General features: G+C 53.3%; 1 protein-coding gene across 1 annotated transcript; it reads right to left on the reverse strand.

Annotated features, from left to right (window-relative positions):
• Positions 1-12302: 12302 nt before the first annotated feature.
• On the reverse strand, positions 12303-15313 carry LOC124682706 (receptor-like protein kinase HSL1). The gene is made up of 3 exons (XM_047217343.1): positions 14918-15313; positions 12763-14620; positions 12303-12655 (listed from the first exon to the last, which is right to left on the reverse strand). Exons 1-3 carry the CDS (start codon positions 15311-15313, stop codon positions 12303-12305), a joined length of 2607 nt encoding a protein of 868 aa, XP_047073299.1.
• Positions 15314-16858: the final 1545 nt, after the last annotated feature.

A 16858-nucleotide genomic window follows, 5' to 3' on the forward strand; every position in this document is an offset into this window, starting at 1 on the left:
TTTCCGGATACTTAATCCCACCTTTATAACCACCCATTTACGCAGTGGCGTTTGGTGTAATCAAAGTACCTTTCCAAGTATAAGTGATTTACATGATCTCATGGTCATAAGGACTAGGTAACTATGTATCGAAAGCTTATAGCAAATAACTTAATGACGAGATCTTATGCTACGCTTAATATGGGTGTATCCATTACATCATTCATACAATGATATAACCTTGTTATTAATAACATCCAATGTTCATGATTATGAAACTAATCATCCATTAATCAACAAGCTAGTTAAGAGGCATACTAGGGACTCTTTGTTGTTTACATATCACACATGTATCAATGTTTCGGTTAATACAATTATAGCATGGTATATAAACATTTATCATAAATATAAAGATATATAATAACCACTTTTATTATTGCCTCTTGGGCATATCTCCAACAGCAAGCTATGCGACGCTTTGGAGATAAGAAGCGCCGCGCCATAGGAATGGAATTAGCAAAGTTACTAGAGGCAGGTTTTGTAATAGAAGTAATCCACACTGATTGGGTCGCAAATCCCGTCCTTGTACCCAAAAAGAACACTGAAATACTAAGAATGTGCATCGATTACTCCGGCTTGAACAAACATTGCCCGAAAGATCCGTTTCCCCTACCGCGCATTGGCCAAGTCACTGATTCGACGGCAGGGGCGGAACTTTTGTGTTTTCTTGATGCGTATTCCGGGTATCATCAGATCCGGATGAAGGAGTCTGACCAAAAGACGACCTCATTCATCACCCCGTTTGGCACTTACTGCTATGTTACTATGCCCTTTGGCTTGAAAAACGCAGGTGCCACCTACCAACGTACGATGCAGCGGTGCTTGAAGGACCAGATCGGCCGGAACGTACACGCCTACGTCGACGACATCGCGGTCATGACTCGGAAAGGATCCGACTTGATCAGCGACCTCACAGAAACCTTTGAGAATCTCCGTCGATACAAGATGATGTTGAATCCGCTGAAGTGCGTCTTTGGCGTACCAGCCGGAAAACTCCTTGGCTTCATTGTCTCTAACAGGGGCATTGAAGTGAACCCGGAAAAGATCAAGGCAATTTTGTGCATAAAAAGGCCAACTTGTCTCAAAGATGTGCAACGGCTCACTGGTTGTGTCGCAGCAATCAGCAGGTTTGTTAGCCGTCTTGGCGAGAAGGCACTTCCCCTGTACAAGCTATTGAAGAAAACGAGACAAGTTTGTCTGGGACGAGGCGGCGGACGCAGCACTACAAGGGTTGAAGGAGATACTTACCTCCCCACCTATCCTAGCAGCTCCAGGAGAGTCAGAGCCTATGCTCCTTTACCTGGCAGCCACCAACAGGGTCATCATCCTCGTCATCGTGGTGGAACGACAGGAAGAAGGTCACGAATATGGAGTCCAAAGGCCGGTTTACTATATCGGCGAGGTCCTTACGGAATCCAAACAGCGCTACCCTCACTTTCGAAGTTAGCCTACGGAGTATTCCTGGGCAGCAGGAAGCTGAGACATTACTTCCAAGAACATCCAAGAATGGTCGTGAGCAAGGCTCTGCTGTCAACGATTCTCAACAACGCTGACGCAACAGGACGCACAGCAAAATGGGGCATTGAATTATCCGCCTTCGATATCAACTACAAAGCCAGGACTGCGGTCAAATCACAGGTCTTGGCGGATTTCGTTGCAGATTGGACAGAAGCTCCGAATGCTAGTCTGGAGCCGGAACCAGAGACATGGGTTATGCACTTCGATGGATCCAAGCAGCATCAAGGCTCAGGAGCCGGAGTCACTCTGAAGTCCCCTACCGGAGAAGAACTGCAGTACGTTTTGCAGATCCACTTCGAAGCTACAAACAACATGGCGGAGTACGAGGCTCTACTACACGGATCGCGCATCGCTAAGGAAATAGGGATCAAGCACATTATCTGCTGCGGAGATTCCGACCTGGTGGCACAGCAAGTAGCCGGAACCTGGAACGCTAGAAATTCCGTCATGGCGGCTTACCGAGACGAAGTTGACGAGATCGCCAAATGCTTTCTAGGATACGAAGTCAAGTACGTCCGGAGAGACGACAATGCAGCGGCAGACATGCTATCCAAGCTCGGATCCGGCGGGAAGCCAATTCCGCCCGGCATTTTCTCGGAGCACCTACGGATACCCTCGGTGAAGGGCGCTAACCCGGAAAACCCAGACGTGGCAGTATCTCCGGCTAGAGAAGTGATGGCTATCATTCCGGCTTGGACGCAGCCTTTCCTGGACTACCTCATCGATCAGAAGTTGCCAGAGGACGAGGTCCTCGCAAGACAGATCATTAGACGAGCAAGATCCTACACAATTGTTGATGGACAGCTCTACAAACGAAGCGCAACAGGGGTATTTCTCAAATGCGTCTCTAATCAAGATGGCATTGAAATCCTCAGAGAGATCCACGCAGGGGATTGCGGGCATCATGCCGCTGCCAGGTCACTCGTTGCAAAAGCTTTTCGGATAGGCTTTTACTGGCTCACAGCTAAAGAAGATGCTGACAAGATAGTCAAGACCTGCCGAGGTTGTCAGTACTACGCTACTCAACCAAACGCTCCAGCCCAAGAGCTGAAGACCATACCTATCACCTGGCCATTTGCGGTCTGGGGGCTCGATATGGTTGGTAAGTTAAAAAGATCATCTCCTGGCGGTTTCGAATACCTCTTGGTCACTGTTGACAAATTCAGCAATGGATCGAGGCAAAGCCAGTGAGAAAAGCCGATGGTGCTACGGCACTAAAATTTGTCTGCAGCCTCGTGATGAGATTCGGCATCCCACACAACATAATCACAGATAATGGCACAAACTTCGCTCAGGGAGAATTGAAGGATTATTGTGAGACAATGGGGATTCGATTGGACCTTGCATCTGTGGCTCACCCACAATCCAATGGTCAAGTTGAAAGGGCTAACGGTCTAATATTATCAGGAATCAAGCCACGCCTTGAAGAACCGCTGCGACGAGCAGCTGGAGCTTGGGCTGACGAGCTGGACGCTGTCTTGTGGAGTTTGCGAACTACCCCTAACAGGTCAACAGGGTTTACCCCATTCTTCCTGGTATACGGATCCCAAGCCGTGATTCCCTCCGACATCATCCATGATTCGCCGCAAGTTTCCGCCTATAATGAAGAAACAACTGACGAGGCCAGACAGCTATCTGTGGACCTGATCGAAGAAGCTCGGAATTTAGCTGACCAGCGCTCCGCCATATACCAGCAAAAGCTCCGACGTTATCACAGTCGTCGAGTCCGGAATCGCTCTTTCATGACAGGAGACCTGGTCCTCCGCCTTCGACAGGTGAAAGACCATAAGCTGCAGTCCCCATGGGAAGGACCCTTCGTCGTTAGCAAAGTGCTTCATAACGGATCGTACTACCTTGTTGATTTCCGAGAGCTGAGGGACAGACCTGCTAATTGGCACCGGAAACGCAAGCGTGAGGATCCGGATGACATCTACGACGAGACAGATCGCCCCTGGAACATCGCACAGCTACGTCCTTTCCACACTTAGCGTATTCTTTCCGAGTTATAAACTCTGTAATAGTTATACATGATCAATGAAATAAAGCTTATGGTTCACTCTTCGAGTCTTTTACCTCCTTTACTTGTTCATTTTTAGATCGTGTGAGTTTTCCGACTAAAACCGCAGAGCTGGATATTTCCGCCTAGGCGTGTGTGAAAGTTGCGATTTTCAAAAATCGTCCCTCAGGACGTAAGCTTAAGTTTTCTGATCGAAACGTTTTCTGTTGCGAATTCGTGGATTCCTAGTAGCGATTTCCGTCACCTTGGCTGGGGGCTTGTTTCCGTGGTTATTGACGGATTGCCATTGGGCTTCGTCGCCGTTGGCGAGTGTTTCCGGCTAAAGGTCTTCCGGCTCGCGGAAGGTCAAGCGAGTTAGCCGGAAAACATCAAAATCAGCACTTGCTTTCAAACAAAACGAAACATGCAAATAATATTAAGGGATAGCAGGATAAGTTGTTTCCGCCCATGCATATTTGTTTCGTCCCTAGCTACTTAAGAATTTAAAGTCTTATTACAAACCCTCGCTGGGGCCAAAAATGATGCATTGTTTTTCCGCAGGACTAAGTTTTTACTTCTCCTTAGCCGGAGAAGTTTCCACATTGGCATCAGCTCCTCCGGCGTCAGTCGGAGCTTCCTTCTCCGCGTCTTTGGCAGGCGAAGAGACATCCTCATCTTCTTCCGCTTCAGTTGCAGTCGGAAAAGCAACGCCACCTTGGTTCTTTGAGCTCGTCTAAGTATACTGGCTTCCGGATTGGGCGGGCCTGGTTTCCGCTTCGCGATCCTTCAAAAGCTCAGCTTCGAGAGGCTCGTCAGCAGGAAGAACCACCTTCTCATAGAATTCATCGTGATGGATCCTCCGAGCAATGCATGTATCATAGCCGCTAACCGCGTCAAGCAGTGCATTGACATCAGCATCCGGAGGAACGCCAGAAGTCACCCGGTCTAGGTTCAAACTCGGATTATGCGCTAAGCACATAGCCAAGGACATGGCAGCTGCACCCCGTGCCGAAGAGGATTGCAGGTCCACAACCAGCTCCGGAAGCAAATCCATCCTCTTGATGAGCTTACGCACTTCGCAGGTTCGGCTCTTCTTGATGTTGAGGTTGTGACAGATTTTCCTGGAGGCGGAGATGAGATCCTTGCAGTCTTCTCCGGCCAGCTGTAGCAGGTCATCGCGCGGGAACTGGCTCCGGCGTTCCTCATCATATCCAAGCGGATCTGGAAGATGCGAGTTTTGTTAAAAACAACAAGTTACACGTATGCTGTCATATGAGTTTCGAGGACGTACCCATGACGTCGGAATTGAGCAAGTCCCAGCAGCTCTCCGCTGTCTTCATATATTTGCGAAGACCTCCAATTTCTTTTTGCTGCTTCTGGATGATGTTGCTGTCAGTCTGTCTTTTCAGCTCAAACTCACCAGTTTTGCGAGCAAGCTCCGAGTTCTTCTCAGAACTTTTCTGTTCTGCCTCTGCGAGCTTCGCCTCAAGATTTTTCTGTGAAGCACGTAGAGTTTCCAACTCAGAGGAAGCTGCAGCGAGAGAAGAGGAGGCACCTGCTCATGGTTACATAAAGCGTCAAGTTCGGAAAAATGCGGAACATAACCTACAATCGTCAGTAATCAGAAACCAACCTTGGGCTTCTGATAGTTGTTTCTTCAAATCCGCATTCTCGGCTTGGAAGCGCTGGATTTTCTCCGCCTGGCTGATGGTCACACGACGTTGCAGCGCAATGTTTTTATGCAACTCGTAATGCAAGGCTTTTTGTTCCTGCAAACACAGCCAGAAACGGAGTAAGTTCCGCCATCATGGTTTAAGTCTTCCTAAAGCATTGTGGCTGGAAATTTTTTCCGCCATCATGCTTGGGGGCTACCACGACTTTTAAAATTTCCTTTCAGATTAAGTTCTCTAAAAGTATTCAGACGCTAACTAATAAAGTTTCCGCCTAAATACTTGGGGGCTACTGGGGAGTTACCTTTTGCTTGCAAACAAGCTTGTCGAAGAATTGGCCAATGTTTTTCTTGGCGTCCTGGATCTCCGATGTTTCAACGTCCGGTTTGCCCCAGACGTTGTTCAGCATAGCATTGAGCAAATCTTGCTCCAGCTCCCACTTCTCTGCCTCCGTTAGTTTGTTAAAAAACTTTGTGGCATAGGCTTTCGGGGTGGAAGTAAGATCAGCCGGATCTCCAAAGTTCTTGGGAAAAACGACCATATCGCCTGTGGTGGCTTCAGCTTTGCCGGAGGAATTAACTTCTGCTTCCCCTTGGCTTCGTCCTTCAATTTCATCATTGATGGGACCCTTGCCGCCGGAATCATCTCCGCCCGCTCTGTCGCTTCTAACCGGAATTACTTCCGGTGGAGTGGGTGCGGCAGGAGCTGGAGACTGGTCCGCGGGAGGAGGAGAAGGCTGCAGGGGGGCTTGTGGAGCGCTCGGCGGAGTTGGCGTCAAAGGACCAACGGCGGGAGACTTCTTCTGCATATACTTAGTGATATGCTCCTGAACGTTGGTCCGCGCGGTGGTAGGGTTCGGATTCCTGTGAGCAAGTAAAAGAAAAATATGCATAACACAGCTCACCAATATAGATAACGCACATTACTCGGAAACTTACGTTGCACCCGGAATGTTGGGACGTGAGGGTTTTCCTGCTGTCGAAAGCATCTTCAGGCGTTGGCGCTCCGCCTTCCTGGAGTCAAGTGGAGGTGGTTTGACCACCCTGGGTTTCTTGGTGGAAGCCTCGCCGCTGCCTCCGGCGTCAGAGCCGAAGACTTTGGCGCGGGAACGCTTTGTAGGTCGAGGAGCAGCCTTTCGAGGTGCTTGTTCCTCTTCCTCCTCAGGGTCCTCCGGATCCTCTTCCACCGAGTCGCCGCTAACGGGAACTCGGAGTATGGTGCGCAGGTTTTCCTCCGCCAAAGAGTCAAGCTGCGAAAAGAGTGAGCAGAACAAGTTAAACACTTAGAAAATTGTGAAAGGATAAAGGAATGCGAAGGTATAAGCGCTTACCGGAGGACATTTATCGTGTGTGCTGATATCCTTAATCAGTTCCGGGACCTGTTGGCCTCTAGCAATCTTCACCAACGTTTTGAACCTCCTCTTCAGGGAGTCGGCCGGAAGATCGTGGCGGGTGACTCGGAGGAGATCGTCCGCCCCAGTGTACGCGCACATCAGACGTGCGTTGTAGCGCAAGGGTTGGATTCTCCGCGTGAACCAGCTGAGGGTGAGCTGGGCTCCGGTTAGTCCATCATGAACTAACCAGGAAATCCTCCGCGTGGCCTTCTCCAATATGGGTGTTTGGGCAAGCGTGGGGATGAAGCTCCAGCTCGCCAATTCGTCCGGAGGCGTGTTGCTGAAGGGTGGAAGTCCATCGTGGACGCTTGGAACTGGCGCGGTCTTCACATAAAACCATCCGGCGTTCCAATACCGGACGGATTCGTGGGAGTCATGAGGAGGATAGATCCGACCAGAGCGGAGCATGAACGTCATACTTCCGCAGTTTAGCATGGCCTTGTCCTTCGTCTCCTTCTTCACTCGGAAAAAGAATTGCCATAGTTTGATGTCGGGTCGAATTCCGAGATGCCCCTCGCAAAGAGTTGCGAAGTTTGAGAGCAAGAGGTAGGAGTTGGGGCAGATGTTGTGGGGCTGAAGCCCGTACGTGTCGAGGACGGAAAGGAAGAACTCCGAGCAAGGGAGCGATAATCCGCGCTCGACCCACGCCTTTGTCATGACACGTTCATCTGTGTCGGGTTTGGGAACGTCGGAGTCGCGCGTGAAACTCCAATGTTCGGAGATCATGCCTTCGTTTTGAAGCTCCCGGAGCTCCGCGTCTGTTGTCTCGCAGGGCCACCATTGACCCCGCACCCCTTCACGGCTCCGGGCCTTGGAAGCTTTTTTGTTTTCCACCTCTTGTACCTTGGCTGCCATTCTAGCTTGGCCTTGTAGCTCCTCTTCGAGCTCCTGGGATCCGGCCTAATAAAGTACTGGAAGAGGCGGAGAACGGTTGAGCAAGCCTAACGTCGGAAACATATGGTGGTAGGAACGCAATGGGATCCGGGCAAATCGGTTCCACGGCACTGGGATCCGGGCTACTCGGAGAACTACCAGTGCAGTGAGGAGAACCGTGAGGCATGCTTCCGGCTGCACCCATGCGAGCTAAGTTGAGTAACCGGAAAATCTATACTACAGCTACTTCTTCTTCTACAAGACCGGTGCACGTACCGGCAATGGCGCGACGGTCCGGCGAAGTTCCGGCGAAGTAGAGGTCGACGAACTGGCGGCTTCGAGCCTCCGATGACCACGATTCGGCGGCGGAGTTGATTTCTTGATCAACCGTAGCGATCTTGGTTGGAGGAGAGGCTTGAGGCGGCGGCGTGTGAAGCTCCCGCGCGGAAGGTTCGCCGGAGTTGAGATCCGTCGGGCGGCGCGGCGCGAGGAAGAAGATGAAGTGGTAAGGTGCGGTGAAAGAATGAAGAATTACCGAGCCGCGGGGTATTTATAGGCCACGCGCGGAGATTCGGGATTCGGATCCAACGGTGGAAACGAAACGGTCGCACCGTTGGATGGATGACACGTGTCTTAGGTCAAGTGCGGTAAAACGACGTGGAGGTAACTTAACCATGCACTCCCGAAATTTCCGGCTAAAGATTTGCATCTGCGAAAATTTGGCGCGGGAAAAAAGGAGGTTGTGCGCGGGAGAAGCGGAATCTCCGTTGCGATACCTAATCTAAGGACGAAGGATTTCCGAGTGAGTGAACACGGAATCAAGTAAAAGTTTTGAAGCTCTTCAAGATTCTCTTCGGATCCGAGCTGAATGAAGTCGGAGGAATGATGAATCTCGGAGAACTTCGGGGGCTACTGTTGTGGGTATACTTTATGGGTATATCAACGGCATGGCCTAGATCCGGCAAGCCCGGGTGGCCCATAGATGGTGGTGAGGCATGTGGCCCATCGGGCGGCCCAGCTTGCTGTAGATCCCGAAGGATGAAGTCCAGCCCAGGAACAGGAAGCCGGATCTCAACCGACCTACGAAGGAGGCCGGATCTGTGACGGCCCATGAAGTATCCGGATCCGAGCACGTACTTAGAGGAAGGCGGATCCTTGACGTACACGGCAAGACATTGTACCGTAGTTAGGCAACTTGTATTCCGGCTAGGACTCTCCATGTAAACCCTAGATCCGTGCGCCTTTATAAGCCGGATCCTGGGAGCCCTAGAGGCACAACCACAACTCATTGTAACAACGCGAAAGCGCCCAGATAATTCCAGACAAGCAGCAGTAGGCCCTGTCATCGTGCAGGTGTTCCGAAGCTGGGTAACTCGCGTACCACCGTCCCGTGAGCACTCCGCCCTATGGCCCCTACTTCTTCTCCCCCTCGTGAGGATCCCTCCTCCGAGGTACCGTCGATTAGGCAACGACAGCTCGGCGACGCCATTTTGAGCATGCGCGCCGGGACAAGAAAACTGAGCGAGGGTGCCCTCCTCAGCAAGGACACCACGAAGGTGCTGGGAGATATACTCACCAGCAGAATCAGCACAGAACACGCGAATGGGTGAGGAATACTGAGTGCGGACCATGGCCGCAAAATGCTGATAAATAGAGAGCACCTCACTGCGAGAGCGCATGAAAAACACCCAGGTGTACCGTGAAAAATCATCAATGAATAAGATATAGTATCGATGGCCCCCTTTCGAAGAGAAGGGAGCCAGACCCCAAACATCTGAATGGACTAAATCGAACGGTCGCTGAGAGACATGCACACTAGTAGGATAGGGAAGCCGAATCTGTTTGCCTAACCTACAACCCTGACAGTGTAACGACCCATCTCCAGAGACAGACCCCAGAAGGCCACGATGAACCAAAGACGACAGGCGAGAGTCACAAAGGTGACCAAGACGATGATGCCACTGTTGAAAAGAGCCGGTGACAGAGGCAACAACCGGAGGAGAACTGGTAGATGAAGTGGCAGCGGAAGGAACACGAAGCCAGTCTAACTCCCAAAGCCCCGGAGACTTACGGCTACGAGGGCCAGCTCCAACCAGGGCCTGTGTGCGACGATCCTGAACCGCACAAGACTCAGCGTCAAGAATGACGCGACAACCGGAATCGGTGAGTCGGCTAGCAGAGAAAAGGTTCATCCGAAGGCGAGGAACATGAGAAACATCGGGGACGAGAGAAAGAGGGAGTAGAAAGGGTGCCTCTACTAGAAACAGGAATAGAGGTACCATCAGCCGTGACAACACGGACAGGAGAAATAAGAGACCGAAGAGCGGACGGAATAGAGGACTCGGAGGTCATATGAAAGGAAGCTCCGGAATCCGGATACCACGGGGACGTACCGACCGTGTAGAAAGTGGTGGTCGCGCGAGTGCCGGAAGAGCCGATCCACGGAACCAACGGCGCCCGGCGAGGAAGAGTCCGTAGTAGCGAGCGGACCACGAAGACCCCCGAGAATATCCCGATCGGAGAGTGCAACTGCAGAAGATCCCGAAGAGCCAGCCTCGGCGACGATCCTGGAACTGCGGACATAAACTGGGATCCCGCGTCCAGCAGGTGGAGGAAGTGTGGCCAACCTTGCCACAGTAGGTGCAATAAGGACGAGGGCGGAGACTCGAACCGCGAGGCTGCTGAGGTAAACTGGAATCCCAAGCATCAAGCAGACAGTGAAGCTGCGCTATCTCATGCGCAGAGAGGGGCGCGACTGGAGAGGTCGACATACAATCAGGTGCCGACGAGGAGCTATCACCCACACGCACAGAGGCCACCAAAGGGGGCGACAGAGAGCAACACGCCGATGAAGACAGAGTCGGCAAAGCGCGGTCATAGCCACGTGAAGAGGCCGCGAAAGTCGATGTAGAGCGGCGGGCCGACGTAGTCGAAGTCGGCGAAGCGCGGGCAGAGCCGCATGAAGAGGCCGCAAAAGTCGATATAGAGCGGCAGGCCGAGGGAGACAAAATCGGCGAAGCGGGGCCAGAGCCGCGGGAAGAGGCCGCGAAAGTCGGTGTAGAGCGGCGAGCCGACGTAGGTGAAGCGCGGGCAGAGCCGCGTGAAGAGGCCGCAAACGGCGACGAAGAATGGCTAGCCGTCATACACGGAGGCAGCGGACAAAGACCAAGTACCGAAGGGAGGCCCAAAGATAAGGCGGGATCAGCGGAAGAAGACATCGGATAACAACAGCCGACGACAGTAATTTTTTTTTTGATTTTTTTTTGATTTTGTTTTTTTTTTTACTTCAGATCGAAGTCAACCAACCAGAAATGGGCCGACGGCGCAACAAGACGGGAAACGGGCCGGCGGCGCTGAAGAGCTGGCGTCGGGCGGAGGAAGTCCTGGCGCTGCTTGTCGAAGACGAGGCGAGCGTCGGGGAGTGGGAGCAGCCTGCCGTCCGGGAGAGGGGCCGGCGGCGCAGATTGTAGGGAGCGGGGCCAGCGGCCGGGAGTAGGGCCGGGGGCCGGCAAAATCGGGCGAAGAAGAGCAGGCGGGGTGGGGAGAGCAGCCCGGGCGGCTCTGGATCGGGCGCGGAGGAGATCGAGGCGGCCAGGCTTTGGTGAGCCGACGGGCAGTTCGGAAGGAGATCGAGCTGGAGGTGACCGAGCGGACGGGATCGAGGACCAGATCGACGGGATCGAGGACCAGATCGAGGACGGACGGGCTTTGGCGAGCCGACGACCAGATCGAGGACGGACGGGCGACGGCGGAACAAGCTGAGACGCACGACGCATGGACTAGAAAAATAGGACCAAAATTGGCTCTGATACCATGTTAAGGCAATATGCTTGTTGTATTACCAGGGAGCCAAAGGCCACAATATATAGTATATGTATAGGTGCACATATGCAGAAAGCCCCCTGACATAGAGAGAAACTACAATATACATATATATACATCTAACAAAATGTACCACTCTCTAAACTAGGCGTGCAAAGTGTGACTATAAGATGCAATTTAACAAACTCAACTTAGACAAAATCTGTCCTTTATATGGATACTGTTGATTGGTTACCACAATTATGGTGTGACGGATGCACTTTGTTAGCATACATTGCCACACCATCTGCCAATTTGTCTTCCCAACCGCGTTAATATGTTCTTATCAAAGTTTGCCATAGATACGGATGTCCAAAATACTCCCCATTTCAAGCCAAGCAAGTAATGAGTAGTGAAGCAGTCTAACCCAAATGTTTGTTGTCACCGATTTATATACTCTGAGTTTACTCAAAGTCAGACATTGCCAAGTATGATTAAGTATTTAGAAAAATAAATAACATGTGCAATGTAAAATCTATATTATTGAAAATGTCATAAGATCTATTCTCATATTATATGCATTCGATATTATAAATATTGTTATTCAAACTTAATAGATTTTAACTTTAACTAAATCTAGAACACGAAGTAAGTAAAAACGATGAACTATATATGATCAAGGAAATTAACAGGTACATCGAGACACTGCAATCAGCTATTGAATTTGAGGTACCTAGCACTTCCTTCGTTTCACATTAGTTTGCTGCTGGTGTAGTATATATAATTTTGTACTAAATCAATGTCAACTAATATGAAATGGAGGAAGTACTTATGTTTGATTAAGCCTACATTGCATAGATCAACCTCGCTGTCGGAGTCCACTTGCTAATTAAGCTGCTACAGGTAGGGTTGTAACTAAGATATCAGAGCTAGGCAGCTAGCACTCGGCATCGTAAGTAAGTGTGAGTGTGTGCCGATGCTAATTAAGACGGGCATGCAGGTGCAGCATCGATCAGACATCAATAGATTCCTTCTCGTCGAGCACGGCGGGCTTGCAGTCTGGCAGGACCTCGAGCAGGAGCTTCACGACGGACCTCATCGACGGGCGGTTGATCGGGAGGCTGGACGAGCAGTGCAGGGCGACGTTGAGGACCTTGCGCATCTCGTCCCTGGACTCGCCGGCGAGCCTCGGGTCGAGCACGGAGTCTACCCCGTTCTGCTCGATGCTGCCGCGGACCCAACTCACCAGGTCCTTGTCGCCGAGCTCCGGCCCGACGGCCTTCTTGCCGGTCACAAGCTCCAGCATCACCACGCCGAAGCTGTACACGTCGCTCTTCTCAGTGATGCGCAGCGTGTACGAGTACTCTGAAATTAATTAAGATCGCAGTGGAATTCGATCGTCATCATCAGTTGTTAATCAGCACCGTAGGAATCACAGCTGAGAAAGTCGGTTAGTTGGCAAGTGAACTCACCGGGAGCAATGTAGCCGCACGAGCCGGCGATGGCTGACACGGCGTTCGGGCCGTCGCCGATGACCATGGCGACACCGAAGTCGGCGACCTTGGCGCCGAACTCGGCGTCCAGCAGGATGTTGTTGGACTTGACGTCCCGGTGCACGATGGGCGGCGCGCAGTCGTGGTGCAGGTAGGAGAGCCCCTCGGCGGCGTCGACCATGATCCTGTACCTCATCGGCCAGTCCAGGAGGCTGCCCTTGCCGCCGTGGAGGAGGTCGCCCAGGCTGCCGTTGGGCATGTACTCGTAGACCAGCAGCCCGCGGTCGCCGCTGCGAAGGCAGCACCAGAGCTTCACGATGTTCTTGTGCCGGATCCTGCCCAGCGTCGTGACCTCCGCCTCGAATGTGTCCTTCATGACGGCCTTGCCGTCCTTGTCTTTCCTTGCCGCGGCACCGGCGACTCCCCACAGCTTCTTAACGGCCACGACGTCGTCATCGGCGCCGCCTCCACGGCCGACGACGGCCCTGTACACCTTGCCCGCCGCGCCCGTCCCGACCACGTTGTCCTCGTCGTCGAGGCAGGTCAGGATGTCCTCCTCCTCGAACTCCACCTTGTGGAACGACGTCACTACCCACTTCTTGCCGCCGGCCTCCGCGCCGCGCTTCTTGTACTGGCTCCGGTACTTGTACCAGAACCAGGCGACGCCAAGGATGAGGATGACACCGGCAATTGTGAGAACGGACCCAACGCTCCCGACGAGACCGCGGCGGCCGGCGGCGGCTCTGCGCCCGCTGGGGCATGCCTTGCGGCAGAGAGACGGGTTGCCGAGCAAGCTGTCATCGTAGATGTCGCCGGCGAACACAGGAGACAAGTTGCCGGTGAGCCGGTTGTTGGACAGGTTGAACAGGCTCAGCTTGAGGTTCTCCAGCTGCACTGGCACGTTGCCGGTGAACTCGTTGTTAGACAGGTCGAGCGAGTTCAGCACGGGGAGCTCCCCGAGCTCGGGCGGGATGTTCCCGGTGAGGCGGTTCTGCGCAAGGTCGAGCTGTGTGAGCTTCTGCCACCGTCGAACACCGTGTGGAAGCTCGCCGGAGAATGAATTGTTCCTTAAGTCAAGTCGGCTGAGCGTGGACACATCGGCGAGCGACGCCGGCAGAGGACCAGAGAACTCGTTGTTGGCCGCGGACAGCTCGACCAGGCTTGTGAGGGTGCCTATCTGCGGCGGCAGCACGCCGGCGAAGTTGTTGTCGGATATCAGCAGCTGCGACATGTTCTGCGCCAAGGCAATGGCTGGCCCCACGGTGCCGGACAGAGCGTTGCCGGCCAGCTCGAGAAGGTACAGGTGCGGCAGGCCCCACATGTCCAGCGGCACGGCTCCGGACAGCCGATTGTTGGGCAGCCGCACACGCGTCAGCGTCCGGCATTCCCCCAGCTCAGCAGGGATCGGGCCGACGAGGTCATTGTTCAGTATCAGGAGCTGCTCCAGCTTCCCGGCGCTGCACAGCGTCGCCGGAATGCGGCCGGAAATCCTGTTATCTGACAGGTCGAGGAACTCCAGCGGGCAGCTCTTCCCGAACTCGGTCGGCAGCTCCCCGGCCAGGCGGTTGGTGAACAGCCTCAGGTCGTTCAACGCAGTCGCGTTCGCCAGCGTCGACGGCACGGTGCCTGACAGCTCGTTCTCGTACAGGTGCAGGCTCTCCAGCTTGGGCGCGAGGAAGAGGTCCGCCGGTATCTCGCCTGAGAGCCGGTTCATGGCCGCGTCCAGGAACCGCAGCTCCTTGAGGCCGCCCAGCCCCTGAGGCACCCTCCCGGAGAGCTTGTTGGAGTAGAGCTCGATCTGGACGACGCTCTCCAAGTTCCTGATGGTCTTGGGGATCTCGCCGGTGAGGTTGTTGGTGGAGAGGTCGAGGTTGACGAGGCTCCTGAGGTTCCCGATCGAAGACGGGATCTTGCCGACGAGGCCGCACGATGCCAGCCACAGAACGCGGAGGCGTGGAAGTCCAGCCGCGATATCGGCCGGCAGCGGCGACGGCGCGAAGGGGTTGTAGGCGAGCAGGAGCTCCTCGAGGGAGCTGACATTTGCCAAGAACGCGGGGAAACCGCCGGAGAGATCGTTTCCGGCGAGGCTGAGCGAAAGGAGCGAGGTGAACCCTTGGCCGTAGCTCCTCGGGACTTCCCCGAAGAAGGCGTTTCCGGCGAGGTCAAGGTGCCTCAGCGACGGCAGCGCGGCGAGGCAGGGAGGGAGGGGCCCGATGAGCGAGTTGTAGGAGAAGTCGAGGCGGACGAGGGACGTGAGCGAGCAGAGTTGGGCCGGGAATTCGCCGGCGAGGGAGAGGTTGGAGAGGAGGAGCGAGGCGACGGACGGGTTATCGGAGGAGGGCGAGCAGTGGACGTGCGGCCAGCGGCACGGCGGGAGGGATTGGTCCCATGGTGCGAGCGCGGAGGTGGGGTCGGAGAGAGCGGCTTTGGTGGCCAGGAGGCGGTAGAAGTCGACGGGGAGGGATGCGGCGGCGGTGGTGGGGACGGCGGTGAGGGTGACGAGGCAGAGGAGGAGGAGCAGGGGAGTCATGGCCATGGTGTGGGGGAGGGAGAGTGGAGAAGTGGAGCGAGTGGTGCGCTTCGAGAGTGGTGGGCTTAAAGAAGAGGCGGTTGGGTTTTGTAGTGTGGACGTGCTTCGCCTTTCTCATTTGCCGGTTTGTCATTTGTTCTTCCGCGTTTTGGAATTCGCCTAGCTTCATCATCAGTTGCATAATCCAACAAACGAACGCAAATGAATAGACGGCACACGAGAGATGTGTTTGCACGGCGGTACCGGTACAGCGCCTGGGTGCTAAACACTAGCACACATGTGCAATTTGGTGTGATCCTCGTATCGTGGAGTGGGAGACGAGTGATATCTGATGCCTGAAGCAAGTACCTAGCTACTGGTAAGCAGTTGGTGAAACGCATGCATGCATCGTGATCAGCCCGTGTGGGAGGAGAGGTTCTCGTTTCTTAACAACCCTTTGCTCCTGATCATCAGCTCCAACATCCGCCTTTTTTAGAGAGAGAGAACCCCTTTTTAGAGAGATTTATTGATCAAATCAAATCATCAATATGGAGCACCATATGGATCGAGTAACACCACAGAAAGTTTAAACTCTCTAGCTAAATTACGCGCAGCAACATTGAGCACACAATACAAATGATGGATTTGGCAGTGAGCTCCTCACCTTCAATCAAGGAGTGATCCGAAGATTGGTCATGGGAGAAGATTGAGCTTATGGCAACTATGTCTTGAAAAAGAAGATCACTACAGGAATGGTGACATATGCCGACGGCCAGAGTGTACGCCGACGGCTTTTTATCGGGGCCGTCGGCGTACGGCCTCGCCGGGGCAGCTCACGAACCCGACCGTCGGCGTACAAACACCGTCGGCGTAGAGGGAGGCTACGCCGAGGGCAGCCGTCGGCGTCACCTTGGCCCTCGGCGTAGCACCGGCATCGCCTCCGGCCCGGCCCGCGCCGTCGACGCCCGCTCACGGCGTCGGTCGGACGCCAGACGGCCACCCTCGGCATAGGGCATGGACACCCTATGCCGACGGCCACCCTCGGCATATAGTATTTTTTATTTTTTTTATTTTTTCCCTCTCTCATATTACTTTATAATATGTTTCTATTATTTATTTACTAGTATGAATTATGTAAAAAATGGTTCTATTTTTAAGAATTCGTAGATGGCATATGTAGGTCCCATGCATGGGTGACGCTCTTCGCGAGACGGGTCAGCCGGAGCCACTAGGCCCAACATTTGCTATCGATGTACATATGGGTAGATCCGCGGGGTCCCCGCCCTACGGTTTCCCGAACCCTAACCCTAACTGTAACCCTAACTCTAACCCTAACCAGTAACCCTAACTCTAGCCCTAACCCTAACCCTAGGGTTTCCACATACATTGCTAACTCTAACCCTAACCCTAATCGTAGCCCTAACCCTAACCCTAGGGTTTCCACATACATTGCTAACTCTAACCCTAACCCTAACCCTAACTCTAACCCTAGGGTTTCCACATACATTGCTAACCCTAACTATAACCCTAACGGATCACTTGGTAAAACCCTAACCCTAGGGGTCC

Source organism: Lolium rigidum, chromosome 1, assembly GCF_022539505.1.
Source record: "Lolium rigidum isolate FL_2022 chromosome 1, APGP_CSIRO_Lrig_0.1, whole genome shotgun sequence".
NCBI classification, from domain to species: domain Eukaryota; kingdom Viridiplantae; phylum Streptophyta; class Magnoliopsida; order Poales; family Poaceae; genus Lolium; species Lolium rigidum.

Excerpts from the sequence above, each read along its gene's own strand:
- LOC124682706 (XM_047217343.1), bottom strand. The coding sequence starts at position 15,313 with ATGACTCCCCTGCTCCTCCTCCTCTGCCTCGTCACCCTCACCGCCGTC. Across the intron at positions 14,621-14,917 it reads GAAACGCCTTCTTCGGGGAA|ATCCCCAAGACCATCAGGAA; the intron begins GTCCCGAGGAGC and ends CTCACCGGCGAG. Across the intron at positions 12,656-12,762 it reads GTGCGGCTACATTGCTCCCG|AGTACTCGTACACGCTGCGC; the intron begins GTGAGTTCACTT and ends AATTAATTTCAG.